The sequence below is a fragment of the Neolamprologus brichardi genome, chromosome 14 (genome assembly GCF_056152115.1).
Source record: "Neolamprologus brichardi isolate AB-2024 chromosome 14, ASM5615211v1, whole genome shotgun sequence".
Taxonomy (NCBI): Eukaryota; Metazoa; Chordata; class Actinopteri; order Cichliformes; family Cichlidae; genus Neolamprologus; species Neolamprologus brichardi.
In genome coordinates, this window is record NC_142117.1 from 8,153,634 (window position 1) to 8,170,462 (window position 16,829).

General features: G+C 40.6%; 1 protein-coding gene across 9 annotated transcripts in view; it reads left to right on the forward strand.

Moving 5' to 3' along the window:
• Positions 1 to 16,829, forward strand: part of LOC102785730 (chloride channel protein 2-like) — a 211,472-nt gene that overhangs the window by 177,083 nt on the left and 17,560 nt on the right. For 6 of the 9 annotated variants that reach the window (XM_087850736.1, XM_087850732.1, XM_087850733.1 and 3 more), the window contains 4 exons: positions 1,070 to 1,181; positions 3,135 to 3,205; positions 3,696 to 3,770; positions 16,340 to 16,378. In XM_087850736.1, the coding sequence (XP_087706862.1) occupies positions 1,070 to 1,181; positions 3,135 to 3,205; positions 3,696 to 3,770; positions 16,340 to 16,378 (297 nt within the window). Of the gene's footprint in view, positions 1 to 1,069; positions 1,182 to 3,134; positions 3,206 to 3,695; positions 3,771 to 5,527; positions 5,641 to 16,339; positions 16,379 to 16,829 lie in introns of those variants that run through there. The other 3 variants (XM_087850738.1, XM_087850741.1, XM_087850740.1) reach the window with 2 other exon arrangements.

Sequence of the window (16,829 nt, forward strand, 5' to 3'; positions counted from 1 at the left end):
ACTTGTTTTTTATTGCTTATTGTTTATTTTTCTCACTGCTCATTATTTTTCTCTTCCTTCACCCCAAACTGATGGAATACCCTGAGCCTGGAGGTTTCTTCCTGTTAGATTGGAGTTACTTTCCCCTCTCCATTGCCAGTGCTTGTTCCAGGGGTTTCTATCAGTATTGCAAGGTCTTGAATTGAATAAATGTGTGAGGTTATCTGTGTTTTTATTTTTATTTTTTTAAAGAAAGAAATGGAAATGGGCAGCCAGGTAAAAGATAGATGTCCACATTGGTTGCAGGTACTGCACTGCAGTGCTTAAACTCCTTTTTCTCCATCCTTTATCAGTTTGCACTGAGTGGCTGAGCAGAACGCCCTCAGGGATGGATGTGGAAGCAGGAACAAGGAGTGTGTTTTGTGCACAATGCTCATTTCAGTCTCTTCTTTTCTTTGACTTTGTGCCTTCTTACCACTATTTGTTACTGCCTGTATTTGTAGTAAAGGCAAATAGTTACACTGATGATTTAAAATTTGCTATAACATCAGTCATGCAAAGCTATGGCTGTGGAAGACTAAAGATATGAAGCAGGAATTGAACATAATGGGTCCCCTTTATATTTAAGAAAATAATATATACAGTGTAGAAAAGCATGCAGCCATGCTACTGCCCAGAAACTCTGGGTAATTCAGAGTATTTAAAAATAGGCAGGTTCACATAGTTTCCCATCTACAGTAGGGTATACAAGTACCCTACCTTTTCTTTTTTCATAAAACGAACCAATATTGTTTTTACCAAATAAAAATATTTTTAGGTCATGGAAATGGCAACAGGGCAAGTCATTGAGGTCATGAAATTTTACAAGACCATCACAAGCATTCTTTTAGTTCTCGGCTCCTGCTGGTTTCTTTTCTTTCTTTGTCCCTCGTGTGTCCCCGTGTGTTTGCTTCCATTATGTACACCTGCAGAAGTCCGTCTCTTTCTCTATTGAGTGTGGAAAAATAACAGAGATGCTGATCTCTTAAGCAGGATTGGACCTTTTTAATGCATTTTCTTATCTTTGTGTGTGTTGTGTGTGTACACACAGATCTCAACTGAGGAGTCGTCCTTCAGTCCCGCTCGTCCAGTACCTCATAAGCCCCTCAAACCTGCTCTGAAAAGACCCTCTGTGGTGGAGCGACCCACCGAGCTTCCCACTAGTAAGAACTGCATAAAACACACGCAAAAAACAGGAAATCCAAAAGAATCAAGAATAGAAAGATTTTATGTCTCTGGAAGAAACGTGAGCGATTCTGTCTTTGTCTCTAAACTCACAAAATGCTAATAACAGCACTCAGTCTCTGGTCCTCACATGATTAATAAGCTCTTGCAGCTGTCTTCATCTCTAACTGTTTGTCTGCTTCGCCACAAGGTGTCAACACAGTGTACTCATTTTTCTATCTCACAGTTTCAAATGGTGGTTTTTGCTTTGTGGCCACTGTTAAATGACAAAACCGATAACAGTTAACTAACAGAATGCAGGATTTGTACAGTGTCTTAACAAACCGAACCAGGCTTAGAATATCAAGAGTCAGTAGCCACAGCAGGCGCTTTTGTACCTCTTTGTCCACTCTTTGTCCACTCTTTGTTTTTGTGCTGTGTCAGTGCTGGTGTGATCTCATTTTAGTGTTGGATTTTGTTAAGACTAAAAGCTGGATGGCATATGCCTGCTAGTTCCCATTTCTGCACAAAACTTGACATCGATTAATTCCTGTAGTAATACACGTAGGCAGTTAGCACATACTCCTGTTGTATCTGAATTATTATTTATAAGGAGATGTGTTTATTACATATGCTATAAATACCATATATTCTATATTATATTTCTATATTATATTTCTATAACGCTTTCCTTTTGCACCGTGCCACCAGGACAAAATCCTCATTCGTGTACAAGCTTGGCAAAAAACCTGATTATGTTTCAGATGAGTGGAAGAGGGTTGCAAAGCAGTTTACATAGGCAGTTTGGTTACAGTACGCACACACACAGCCTTCCAGTCCATTGAACACTTAAAATATAGGATTACAAACCAGACACAGGGTACAGTGTTGGGGAGTAACGGAATACATGTACCGCCGTTACGTATTTAAAATACAAAATATGAGTAACTGTACGTTAAAGTTACCGTTTAAAAAGGTGGTATTTAGAATACAGTTACTTTGTTGAAATAAATGGATTACACGGCGGTACTTCCCTGTTTCATATTGTGGCGGATCAGGCCTGTTTCGGTTTTGTTTGACAGCTACGTTCTGTAGTTCCAGGTGGCAGCATTGCAGTTGCCATGGTTACAGGGTGACGCTCTCGCTCTGCGTGTTTCCTGGGTGAGAGAGCGCCTTTTTGTTGTTGTTGTGCTAATCTAATAGGCAGAATGCAGAATGTAGCATCATGGGCAGTGTAGTCCGTGCTGCAGGGAGGATGGACTGCCATACTCGTTATGTGTCTGTGAGCGCGAGGTGAGAGAAAAAGGAGAGTCGAAAAGTACGAGTTGTCATCGAGCAAAAACGGGAGCTGGAAGCATGTAAATATAATAATAACCACTGCAGCCAAGAAGAGTGCCTGACGAGCCCAGCTGTAAGTAAGCTATTAAGACTCGACTGTACACCGTGTTCGTGTTTTCCTCCAAAAACAATAAGTTCCGTTGGAGCAGCCTTTCAACGCCTTTCTCTGTCTCTCGCAAGCAAAGTTGACCCAGACAACAAAGTAAAGCTAGTTTTCGGCTACGAGCCCGACACAGAACCCACCGTATTAGCCAGAGGTCCCTTTACTACGGTTCGGAGCCGCGGACCTTCAGTAATAGTAATAAATCACAGCAATAGTACACTCACATAGTTGTAAACAGCATGATAATATGTTAAGTAATCCAAAGTATTCAGAATACGTTACTCTCATTGAGTAACGTAACGGAATACGTTACAGAATACATTTTGGGGCATGTATTCTGTATTCTGTAATGGAATACATTTTAAAAGTAACCTTCCCAACAGTGAAAATGAAGACATCTGGAACAACACACTTGTTTTCTTTCACATGTTGGAATGCCACTTCGATGGGAGAGGTGCTATGAGCTGCATACCTAAAAGGTACCTAACCCTGGTTCCTCTCTCTGTTTCAGGCCCACATGATCATTCGGGTATTGCACTGAAGAACCTTTTCTGCTCCAGTCCAGACACAGAAGCCCTGGAGGTGAGAGAGTCATGTCCTTGAATACACCCAACAACAGCGCCAACACACACACACACACACACACACACACGCGCACACACACACACACAGTGGCTCACATCCTGTTGTTCACACATTCTGTACACCTCCACAGTCCTATGCTATCTCTCACATACAGTCCTTCACGCTCTACAGTACAGTACCTCCCACACACACACACACACACACACACACACACACACACACACACAGAGTATCTCAGACAGCTTCAATATAAAACCTCTTTCAGTTTGTCTCAGCCTTGCATCCTGCAGAACTTTAAAGAAAAGCTCTTCACTCCTGCATCACCCCATTAATGGCTTGTTTCATAGAAATAACCCTTCAATTTATTTATTTTTTTCTCAGTATTGCAGGAAAGTTTTGCCATGCCTTAAGTGGCACTTTTTGCCAAGTCAGATTGACATTGAGGTTGTTGTTAACACTGTGTGCTTGTCTCTGGTCGCCCCGGAAGAAAAACAACAACATGGAGAGCCTAATGTCTCCTGACATCAGGAGGTCTTCCAAACGGGTCCGGATATCCGTCGTGGTAAGAGCCACCGATCTGGGCCTGGAACTGCCTGTCAACAGGTTCATCAGTCAATCAACTGATTGTCACCCTACCATTCCATCCCAGGGCTAATCCTACATGCCGATGGATGTGATGATGCATGCCATCGTGCTAAAAAAGTGCAGAACATCGTCTTTCTTGTCCAGCCTGTAACTCCATCTGACCTCTCACTGCCTCTAGTCAGTGATATTATTGGCAAAGGCTGCCATCCATTCAGCTTAACCAGTTTCCACTGGTCCGATGGTCAGTTAAGGTTATGCAGAGTACTTGACCACTGAAATCCACTACTGCTGAGTGCTAATGCCAGCGATGCATCATTGGGACCTGTGTGCCATTGTGAACCAAATTGCCTTTTTTAGTTTTTGGATAAAAAGCATGATGTGGTATGCACGACACCACCAAGCATGCACTAGTTAATAGTAATTTAACTGTGCCCAAAAATACTCATAATTGTTATTACTCGAATATTTCATTTAACTTTATTTAGAATTTTATCAAAAACGAATGCAAATCCTCAGATCCTGTGCATCAGATGAAGCCTTTTAATTGTATTAAAATGGAAATTCAATGGCAAAAAAACAGCCTTCACCACAATTTCTGCCTGAAATAAAAAGTTTTAATCCATCCGCTCATTATCTGCTGCTTATCTGGGTTTGGGTTGCATGGAAGTCTAGACTTGCCCCAACATGGCCCTCTCTTCTTCTACTTTGTCTGATATAAGTGAAGGGGCTCGGAAGCTCCACCCACCTTCTTTAGCAGAAGATGTTTGCTGAAAAAAAGAGGCGAGGAATTTAAAGTGGCTTGTTTCAGATAGTGGATGAATTGAGGTGCTCCACCAGGCCCCAGTATGAGATCAAAAGAATTATTCTGACCCGAGTCCAGAAATCGGAAACGAGCATGTTTGGTCCAGTTTAATAAAACCTGCTTAATGTGATTCATGTTGCAAAATTTATTTGTGATTGTGGATCTAAAGTCTTCTCCACTTTGACATGGTCCAGCTACTGTCTTATTTTATTAAGATGTAGTGGAGCTGTGGTCAAGTATTCTTCAAGGACAATACTGTTCAATCATGCATGCTGTGCTGTCCATCATCAGCCGTGTCACCCGAGGCGTCCAATCAGTGATCGCCTCCCAGAGCAGGCTCTGCCCTGTTTCTGGTGTGACCTAAAATCTGGTGTTATCTTTTGCAGCCGACTTTAAAAGCTCTGGCGGCCCACGTCTTAAGTGTTCAGTGGGGGGGAGGGAAAAGTTGTGCTGTGGCAGACTCACCTGTGCATGCAGCATTAAATATCAGAATAGGAGCATCATATCTCTTCATTAGCATCAGGCACGTTTTAGAATGGCAGCGTTCTTAGACAAGCTCACGGGAAATGATGATGATGATGCATGAGAAGTATTGGGAAGTACCGGAGAATATCCGTGTAAACTGGAATGCTCATCCCGCCGTCCAATTACTACAGCATGTCAATCAATAGAGCAAGTGTCTGATTATAAATTGAGAAAAATGATTTGGCGACGTAGGATCAGTCAGCATTGCATGACAAATGATCAGACATCAGCAGACGACACCAATTTCTGAAAATCAAACACTGTTAAGGTCAATTAATCATGTATTCTGACAGAATAAGTTCACATTTGTTCATTAATTAGCATCAATGATTTATTCATAGTCTAGCCTTTGTCGCATCAGACTGTCACATTGTTTTTCACTCATCACGTGTCGCTTCATTCACTAGGAGCCACCACCCAGCCTAAAGAGTTTCTCTGCGGTGAGCATGTTGTCCACATTGCTTTGAAACATTTTTGGTTAAATGTCTGGTTCAGACTAATATTCAAAAGCAGTATATATAATTTTTCAATCTTTTGATTTGAAACTTTTTGTTATCATCACAATGTAATCAAGCATACCGAGCGCACTGAAAAAAGAAAATAGAAAACCACTTTATTTTCACTCATACTTGGCTTGCAAATTTTGAGTCCTGGAGATATTAGTTTGTCTGGTTTCTGTAAGACTTTAGTGGAGCACCGAAATGTTTGTTTGTTTTTTAATTAATAACAGCTGAGCCGAATGACCAATAAAAAAATTAGGTTGAGTATTTACTGTAGCTCGGGTGTGCTGAGCTGTAGCCCCTTATCTGTTTGCCACACACTGCAGAAAGCAAAGAGGTCGGTGAAGTGACGGGTGGAATTTTACAGGAGCTGACAGTACGGTCATTGCAGTATGCCAAGCAAACAGTCAAATCACCGATTTTCTGCAAGAAAGATATTTCTTTTTGTTTGAAAGGCGTGGCAGCATGTGGGAACAGACTCGTACAAAATAAGCTAACTGTGCCGCACAGAGTCAAACACAGCCCAATGAGAATCTTCTCTTACATGTAGAGAAATATGTGAGTGGCATTAACATCTGTCCATTCATCTTCTGAAGCACACAGGGCTAACACGGAGACAGAAAACCATTTGCCCTTACCTTGAAACATGTTTTCTATATTTTAGATTTTACGGAAAAAAATGCCTTCCGATAATATTAGTCGGTGTTCGTGGATCAAATGATGTGTGAAAGGAATAATAATAATAATGGATTGGATTTATATAGCGCTTTACAATACTACTATTCATTCACTGTCGCATTCACGCACTGGTGGAGGCAGCTACGGTTGTAGCCACAGCTGCCCTGGGGCAGACTGACAGAAGCGAGGCTGCCATATCGCGCCATCGGTGCGGTAGGGTAAAGTGTCTTGCCCAAGGACACAACGACCAGGACAGAGAGCCCGGGGATCGAACCGGCAACCTTCCGGTTACAGATGCGCTTCCCAACCCCCTGAGCTATGGTCGCCCCATGATGTGATCAAAAATGTCTTTTTTTTTTTCTTTTTAAACAAATCTAACTCCTTGGGCCTCGGTAACTTTTAAAACTCAACAGAAATGAGTTCAGTGGGTAACCAAACAGGTGAAATTCAAATGAAGTGTTACTTTTCACTTCTGAACCAAAATGAAACCTTTTTAAGCACATTTTCAAAGACTGGTCTTCAGAGACTGGCCAGCTGGATTAAGACAAAAAAATGTATGTTTTGAGGGGGTTTTAGGCTTTGGTTTTGGGTTGAAAAGAGGGGAACATAAGGCAAACGTCCCTTCATGCTTGGTTACAGTGGTGTTTGATCATGAGACAGAGACCATGTCAGCAGAGAGTATTTGGCATTTCAGACATTAAGGCGGTTTTACTGAAGTGCAGTAGACAAATGACCCTAAAGGAAACTCAAAAGTAAACGTCCTGACCAAACATCCGTATGTGATGGTTTAGGAGTAAGAGCGTCCTGTGCTTCTGATTCTCAGTTGTTATTATTGTGTCCGTGTGACTCTATTAGCACCGTTAATGATTTAGACTTGAGGCACTAAAAGGGCCACATTAGTTTCACATGTCAGTGACAATTATTGAAGTGTGTACACATTTTCAATCACTGAAAAGCACAGAACAGTGTCACATCATTTTTCATCTATCGCTTCAGGGGCCATGTGCATAGCCGTGGTGTACAGCTGATGAATTACACTGTGAACAGTTTTGTTGATAAGGAAGGAAACCCACTGGCAGCATCGTGCTTTTAAATTATTTACTTTCCCCATCAAGTCCATCCACTGGCTCTCGAAGGGCTTTTTAGCACCATATCCAGTGTTAAATATTTTTGGTTTTTAACTTTCTAAAAAACTTTCAAAAAACTTTTTTTAAATACAGCTCTGTTATGAACTGATTTCTCTTGGCTATGAAGTACCACAAATGCTGTCCCGAAATGCAACATTTTGCTTCCTTAACACATCCATGCTGTGCAGTAACACAGCAGAAGTCAGACTTGCCTTGAGGAACTTAACAAAAAGTGTGAAATTAGTAACAGAGGAGGCATGCTGGGAGTGTTTTTTCTTTTTCTTTTTTTCATTTGATGGCAAAAAATTTGAACCCCAAGGCGTGTATTTCTCACCACGACACCATGACAATATTTGTGTGGAGCTGCATGGTGGCAAAAGACCACAGACTGTAACGCACAGGAGGAGCTTTAGTTTGAGGTGAATTACCAAAATAATTTCTTCAAGTGTAGTAATGGAACAGATTAATCAAAGTAAAATGTGGCCTGTTTCGCACATTTACAGAAGAAGTGTTGCTCATTGTATGCGCTGTTTGTCTTTGAGGCATCAGTTACGCAGCAGCGCATCATGCCTGCTCTCTGACTGTTTACAAAAATCCTATCGATCGTTCAAATGGGATGCTGCATTAAGGAGCACAAAACAGGAAAAACTTCCAATAGTCATCACTGCTACACACTTATTCGAATTGTAAGGAAATTTAAATCTCTGTATTGATTTGTCACAGCATGATTTTTATTTTATTTTTTTTTAATTTTCAGGCGTCTTTCAACAAACACCAAGGACATACGACAGCAGATAGTTAGATTATAATTTCTTTGATATCTAATCAAGTGGCACGTAACTGAACAGCTACATACCATAGAAACAGACATTGATTTATTTGTGTGAAAATATAATCCAATTAATGCGAGAATATGCTAAAAAATACTGTGGCAAACCAAAACCACTAGCCATATTTGTCACATTGTTTGACACAAGAAACGTAAACAGATTCCCCTAACACTCCCTAACATAGTTATTTACTTGTTCATTCATAACATGGTTGAAGGGTGTTTCATGATTTATGAGATCGATGTTTATCAATTAGATTGTGAACACAAACCACAGTGACTTTTACTTGCCACAATAATTAGTTAATGCAATAAACTAGGTTTTTTGGAGAACTGGAATGTAAATGTGCCTGTCTCTAAAGCACTGTGGGTCAACTTGAGCTGTTAAAGCGTTTTATAGGCTAAAAAATCAAATAGACGTGACAGTCAACACAAAAAGGTTCAAAAGTTTTTCATACTCTATGTTTGAGGTATGTTTGTCATTCCCCCCAAAAATAAATAAATTTAACACAGTTCAGTAGGCTGCATACTGAATTTACAGGATGGAACTCATCATGTCAGTATCAATCCAATACCAATACCAGCGTTGGTTTTGATAGTAGCGATATTTGGATGAATCTGCCCACCTCTGTTATTCAGTGGTCATTTATTGGTTTTGTAGTGAAGCACACGCTATCATTTGTGGTCTTTGTAAAGAAAAACCCGACCCACATCTGAAGCCACACAAGGCCCCTTGGTTTCACCAATAACACTTCAGTTTCTGAAAATACATAAAAATCTGTGGCTTATGTGAAACTGTTTGGCCATCTGGCAAGCCAGATCTATTGCACAATATATAAAACCAAGTTGGGTATTATTATACCCTCGAGGGACGAATTAGTGCAGGAATGTTTTTTGTGGTCCCATATTATGTAAAAATGTATGTCCTGCCTATACTTTTACGTGTTTAATTTCTCGTGAAGACCAGTCAAGCTTCCAATGGTCCTCATCTGCCACTGCCTGATGTAACTTAATAAAGTCCAATGATTTGTTGAGTGCACCCATGAGGAGCATACTGCATGGACAGTGGAGAGACAGATGGTGCATTATTAGTGCAGTGAAGTTTTGGATGTGTTAAGTGAGCCTAGAAGCATGTTGGTCATTATTGTCTTGCAGTGAACCAATTAGTTATGAACCCCTGTTGCACACACACAAGTGTGAGCTTTTAACTAGGCCCGCAGGCTTGTTTTCCCTGTCATCAGGAGTTATTAACATTCAACAGTGTATACATGCACATGGCAGAGGGCTTTGCTGATCGCAGCGCTGCTCTCAGTCTGCTGAGGCTCTGCGGAGCCGAGCAGGAATGTGGACAAACAAATTTAGCCAATTGTTGTTCCCTCTCCTATTACTTCTGAGTTACACCCCCATGGCAGAAGAGAGATCAGCTTATTACTTCTCCCCTTGCAACTGCTCCTCTCTCTCACACTTCTTCCACTTGTCGTTTCTGGCTACAGTTTTATCTTCGCACCTCCATTTCACACTCTTTGTCCAGCTCTGTGACTTCTCCAAAAGCCCTCCTCCCACTGTCGTATCTCTGTTATCTGTCCGCACCTCCCCTCACCACCCGCTCCCCTCCTCCTTCTATCTAGGCGGTGAAATATTGATGCAGGGTAAATGACATCAGTAGTCTGTTTCAGAGAAATGATGCCGCCTAGTCTCTCTGTCTCCTCTCGCTGTTTTTCTCATCATTCCCACCCCAACTCTTGTGCCTTCGTAATGCTACCATGCTTTATTTATGATGCCAGTGGGATAATTTTTTGAAACATCACTTTTCTGTCTTTACTTCTCTCTGCTTTCTTACCCAAGCTTCTCAACCAACATGTGTGCTGCTTTCTTTCTTGACATTTACCTACATGGCAGTGCGCATAAATGTACATCAATCAGGACAGGAAAGACAAGTTGTTTCAAAATGCTTGTGTCTTCACTCCCTGTTGCCCTAACACTGTTCTGTGTGTGCATGCGTGTAATGAGTCCTCTATCCTAAACTGAATTCTGACTAGCTATTTGACTGTTCACACTCCACTGCTTCAGTCTGGGAGAATGAGTGGAAACGAGGCAGCCGGGCACAACCAAAAATGAGGAAACTAGTCAGAACCTACTTTTCTGTTCTAATACGTGCACATAACACCAGCTGCTACCTTTGAAAACAATTAGAGAAAATGATGATGGCGACAGAAGACAAAACCAAACAGCAAACTGTCTGCACTTGCAATATATAAATCGATGCAAAGAAACCTGCGACTGATTGGAGGAATCGTTTGATGTCAGCAGTTTTATCAAGCTCGCGGGCGGGGGGGGGGGGGGGGGGGGGGGGAATCAGGATTTCACTAGTTGTTTGACATGTTTATCCAACATTATTATGACAAATAACTCGAAAATTTCACAATTATCAGTGATGCTGGGAGATAATGATCTGAGATGCTGTGATATCTTGAGCCTCCAAGTGCCCAGACCAATTACATGCATCACAGTGTTACTGGCATCCAGCTGCACAAAACCTGGGGATGTTTCATTATAAAAGATGATGCAGTTATTTTCTTCTTATTGTTCAGAACTCTAAATTGATGCTTCCCATTTAGTACTTTCTACCAGATTGATATTTACACAGAACAAGGCGATCATCTGAAATGACACTTGATTTTGAAATTATCTTTCAAATTTTTGTAGATAAGGCAGTTCTTGAATTACCTTAACAAAAACACAGACATACCCTTCCAGAAATACCAGTAACACTGGCTATATGTTCTCTTTTTTCTTGACATTAGGATAGCATCATTGGATATAGTGCTGGGCCATATCATACTGTTCACGGTAATAACAGTATAATGTTCGGCAACGATAAGAAAATGAAATATCGCGATAGAATATGGGTAAAACGCGCATGCGTAGTGCCTTTGTTTTCATACGCACATGGCGGAAAAAGTATGGCGACGGAGAATGAGAAGGGCGAAAGCGGATCGTTGAATGAAACAGATGAACCAGAACTGGTTTGTAAAAATGCTGCAACTTCAGTGGTGTGGAACTGGTTTAGCTTTCGTCCGTCAGATACACAACAAAGCACTATTTTTGGTAGAGCATGCTAGCGGGCCGTCGTTATTACAGTGTTTTTTGGAAAATACGGCACACTTAAAATCAATCCTTTGATTTTTCTGAAAGTCGACAGTGCCCCTTATAATCCCGTGTGCCTTATGTATGAATTCTGGTTGTGTTTACTGACCTCGAAACGATTTTATGTACATGACGCTCAAAAATCTGTCAAATGTTTTAGTACGACTTTGCTAAGCTACGAACCCGCACCGCTTGATGGATTGTCGGAGTATTACGGCTATCGTAGGCAGGAGCCTCGCGGAGTGATACGTACTGTGCTTCAACATAATATTACCGTATTGTGTGTATAACCTCTTTTTAAGTTTTGTGGATATTTTACATGGTTATGCTGAGGATATGTCGACCAATTTCCACTGGAAATGCCTTTTGGTTAAAATGTCAGCAAGGAATTTACATTTGCACTGTTAATTTTTTATATAACTTTAATGGACATAAAAAACAGCTGCTTGTTTTAGTGAAAATACATTGATGGGTCTTTTTTTTGCACTAATAAAGTTGTTAAGTTGTAAAGTATTTTGTCTAGTGTCAATTATATCATCAGTTATATGATTATCGCAAATTTTCAAATGTATATCGTAATAAATATTTTTGGTCATATCGCCCTGCTCTAATTGAATAGTTCTCATGTATTTTATAATGTATAAATGCTACTTCTTGCAATATATCTCCCTATTTATGTATTTCTAAACAAGTGAAAGTCATCCCAGTTTTTTAATTTAATTCTGTAATTTGTTAATAGCTTTTAAATGTACAGTAGTCCTAGCTTTGCATTTATTCATAGAAAACAATAACTTCCAAAAGAAAAATGAACTGGCCTGAAATAGAACATTAATTAAACAGTAAATACAAGAGCAGAGAGGTAGACAGCAAGTCCGTAACAATAACTATAGAAAAGCATACAAAAATTAGCAAATCCTGAAATCAAAACTACTTTCACCTCCTTAACTCACAGCAGGCAGCTCCACATGTTTGATGTGACTTGTGTGCCTACGCACCAACAAAAGCCATAAACAACTACACTTATTACTAAAACAATTTTTTAAAAAAAGGTAAAAGCAACGTAAAAGAGATGTAGACTTAGTTCACATAAAGACGCTAGTTTTAAACAGTCTCGTACCAACTAGTTGTTACAAGAAGCTAGTAAGGAGTTGAAAACAAATCTTTTGATTTATGAATCGCTGGTCCAATCTGATCTGACTGAAATGACATGAAAGAAGAGGATTATTGGCTACTAAAAGAGTGGCAACCAGTGTGTAACAGGAATTATATGTATACAGACATCAGAGAAAACCTTGTATTAGAAGCTGAACTCGGGCCTGGTCCCAAAGAGAGTCCAAGAAGACAGAATGATTAACTTCATTAAACACAAGGTTAAGTCTAAAGGACTAAGACCAGTGATGAGTTTGGCTGATAGTGCTGAACAAATCTGTCTTGAAATTTTTGTTCTGGGTGGAATGAACATTCTCACTTTTGTAATGATCTCTGTCTGCCTGAAATGGTCGTCTGTCTAAAACAGACACAGATTACAGTACGGGACATATTCTTTTGTAAAAATTTGAAACGGGGCAGAAATTATTAAAGTCATCAGGGTCAAGTGTTAGTCGTTTCAGAATGGGTTCAATGGCAGCAAGTTCTTTGTATTACAAAGACACTGAGTCCATTAAAATTGTCCTTCAGGTATCTGATAGGAAGAATATTCCGGGGACAGGATGAAGTTTTCATTTCCTGAATAATTTCAGACAACACTGCAGAGAGGGTGAGCTTATCTAGAGAAAATGAGTGTGACATGCTGGCTGTAATTTGTTTTGAGGGTGAACTGATTTGATGTTTGATATCAGAGGTTCAGTGTGGAGAACTTTGTGCTGGTTTTAGTCACAATATTAAAAAGATTTACTCGTCCCCTTTTTCACAACTTTAACCAGCAGTCGTAACAATGTGTCACTCCACAGTTTCGTTATTGTTCCACTGTAGTTGAATGAAACCATCAATGATGTTACTTTGAAACTATGTTAAAGTCTTTCAAATCTAATCGAATACATGGATAAGGCAGTAATGGAATTTGAAAGCAATAAACTAAGTGGGCATCGGCAGCAAGGAAATCAACAGTGTGGACATGAGTGATAAGCAACTATATTTGCAATGTTTCCCTATCGTGCCATTCAGTGCTGTGTAGTTGGAGAAAGAGCATACAACACTATACTGAGCATAAACACAGCCCATTAAACTTTATGGCACCTTTTATAATCACTGCACCAGTTGAAACAGCCATTCAGAGGACAGAGAGCAGCAGGGCCCTATTTAAAACCCCAGTCCAAAGACCAGAGACCCACTACAGTGCCTTAAGGTAACATTTTAATCTTACCTGAAAGCAACAAGCTGAAATTTGATTTGGACCCCGCAAAAGTATAAACAACAAAAATGAACATTGCAAAGACTTGAACACATCTCATGAGATCTGAGCCATAGACTGTATAAAAAAGATGGCCGTAGTCACCATTTTTAGCACCTCGAGTTTTGTATTTTTGGCCGTTTTGTTTTTCTTGAAGTCAAACAATAAAATATCTAGATAAAACTAGGGCATTGATCGACATTGCTAATGCAGGCACTGGATGATTGTTTTCGACAGTAAGGGCTGTAATTTACTTTAATATCAAACCTAATGCAGTGAAAACTTACAAAAAGTATACGCAACGCACCAGCACTACCTTGAGCCTCAATATGAAATTTTAAATGGGTGAGTAGACATCACCTGTACAAAGCTTCTGCTTGGTTACAGGTTTTCTGGATATAATGTTAAATGGAATCCAAGTGACACAGAATTTTTATGAACAATACCAATATTTCTGTCATTATCAGCTGATATTTTTCCTTTCAGACCTACAAAACATAACAAATATTGGGGACATCTATTTATGTGTAGTTATTTGGTCCTTTGTGTTCTGCATAATTCTGCTCTGATGAGCTGCTGGTTAAGTCCAAGAAAACTCAACAGCCAGGCAGCACATGGTTGTGGTGTTCCAGACACACAGAAAGGGAATCAATTCTTCAACCTCCTAGGACCTGGCGTCCACATATGTGGACATTACATTTTGGGTTATTTAGACCAAAATACTCAATTTTGCTCTATAAGGGCCTGATATCCACTTACGAGGACATTATACTGCTATTGTTCTATCAAAATTTTAAATGAATATCCTCATATGTGGCTCTGATTTTTCATAAAAACAAAAATAAGGGAAAAAAAAAAAAAAATCTGGTAATTCTTTGTTTCTACATTCATTGGGCCCCAATCAGCCCAAATATCAAAGAGAAATTAAAAATGCTGCCGTGGAAGAGTTTGGGTCTTAGGAGGTTATGGTTAAATGCTCAGAGGTGAATAGTTTTACTCTAAAGCCACGAAAGACAGAAGCACGATTTTAGCAGTGTCAGTATCAGCATGTTATTGCTGTTGTGACTCATAAATATTTGTGACATTGGGGGCAAAGTATTGTTTTGTAACTTTTGGATAATAATTTAGTAAATGTACTTAAATTCCTTCACTGCCCTGTGGATGGTTCCACTGACTCAAAGTAAAGACGACTGCTGTAGGAGGAGCAAGTGAAAGGGCAACAGACCCTTTGACTTTTTGTTTGCTCAAACCTGCAGCACAACAGGCGATAATGGTTTCATCAGCCCATTGTCAGCACTCTGGAGCTCAGTGCCTCTCAATATGTCTCTGTGCACTCACATGCTCGTTCAATTCTCATTTGAATATGCCCACGCAGTTTCTCTGAATTGACTGTCAGTGTCACAGAGACTTTACCCTCCCACTTCATTCACACACACACACACACACACACACACACACACACACACACACACACACACACACACACACACTTCTGCAAAATTGCAGAGATTTGGTCTTAGTAGAGCAGCTAATCTATCTAAAAGCCCCTATTTCCTATGCAGAGACACCCCCCCCCCCCCCCCCCCCCCCCCCCCTCTGCAAATGCAGAAACCTCCCCAACTTCCTGTGTTTTACATTTCACCCCTGGATCAACGGTGTGTCTTGGTGACATTCAGAGCGCCCTTGTGTTGTGTGACAAGCAGAATGATCAGTGAGACAGAGGAGCTGAAGTGCTGTAGTTGCGTCTACGTGTTTGTTTTGTCTCATAAACTCCAGGCACGTCTGGCCTCTGCTTGCATGCTACAGTAGGGCACCTCTTTCTACCCCACGGCAACAGTTGCTAGGGTTACCGACAGGTCGGCCACTATGGTGATGAGGATAAATGAGCTCAGGGCTTCCATCAGCCCTCGGGTCACATTCCCCCTGCCTTTCTTTATGGCTCTCTTTCTCTCTCACACACACATGTTGCGCTGCGTCCAGTCCTGTGAATGTAAATACCTGCACTCAAGCACACAACTAAACACACACATGCTTACACACCCCGTGGTAGTGCACCCTTCCGGTTTATCTCTGCAAAGCACAAGGTTGCTAGTTTGACTTCCGCTCGTCAAACCGTGCCTGCTGCGTCCGCCTGTCAGTTAAGAGCTGTGAGTTCTGAGCATGTCGCCAATCCATCATTATAATGATCATCTGCTCTGACATCTCATACATCACATCCCCCGCACTCATTAAATATACTGTAGTCGCTCCTTTAGTCATTCATCCATTTCTGTCCATCTGTCTCGAGACAGCGGCGCAGTACAACACTTATGATGTGATGCATGGGCGATTATGTGTCATTTAGCCTTCTGTGCACAGATGTAGTGAAGGGGGCGCACTTAAAAAGTACAAGTGAATGTTTATGGAGGTAATAACCCACCGAGGTCCATTGTTTGTCTCCCATTCAAACTTTTGTTTGCCTGTGTATTTGTGGCATACAGACTGTACAAAGTACACTGGTTAGCTTTATTTTCTGTACTGACTGTTGTTCTGTTGCTTCTCATCTACAGGATGATGGAGATGTGGAAGATGACATGACCATTAGAGAGGTAAGATGCACAACCAGTCCGAGCAATGAGAGCTTAAGAGATCAGCGTGTTAATTGTTTTGGCGAATTAAAAAATGGAGGCACTACAAAATGTTTCACTTCATTAGGGGTTACTACACAGCCAGTGAAAACACAGGTGGAGGTTTGTCAAGATGGGAAAATAGTCCCTGATTATGTCATAGTGATATCATCAGGTTATCTCATCTTGCCTGCATAGGCTCCCTCGATTTTAAAGGTAGCCTGTTATTCTTTTCCTCATTTCCTGCCTGATATATACCATTCTAGTAATGGGTATTCACATTTACCATAATTCAATTCAATTCAATTTTATTTATATAGCGCCAAATCACAACAAAAGTCGCCTCAAGGCGCTTCATAGATACAGAGAAAAACCCAACAATCATATGACCCCCTATGAGCAAGCACTTTGGCGACAGTGGGAAGGAAAAACT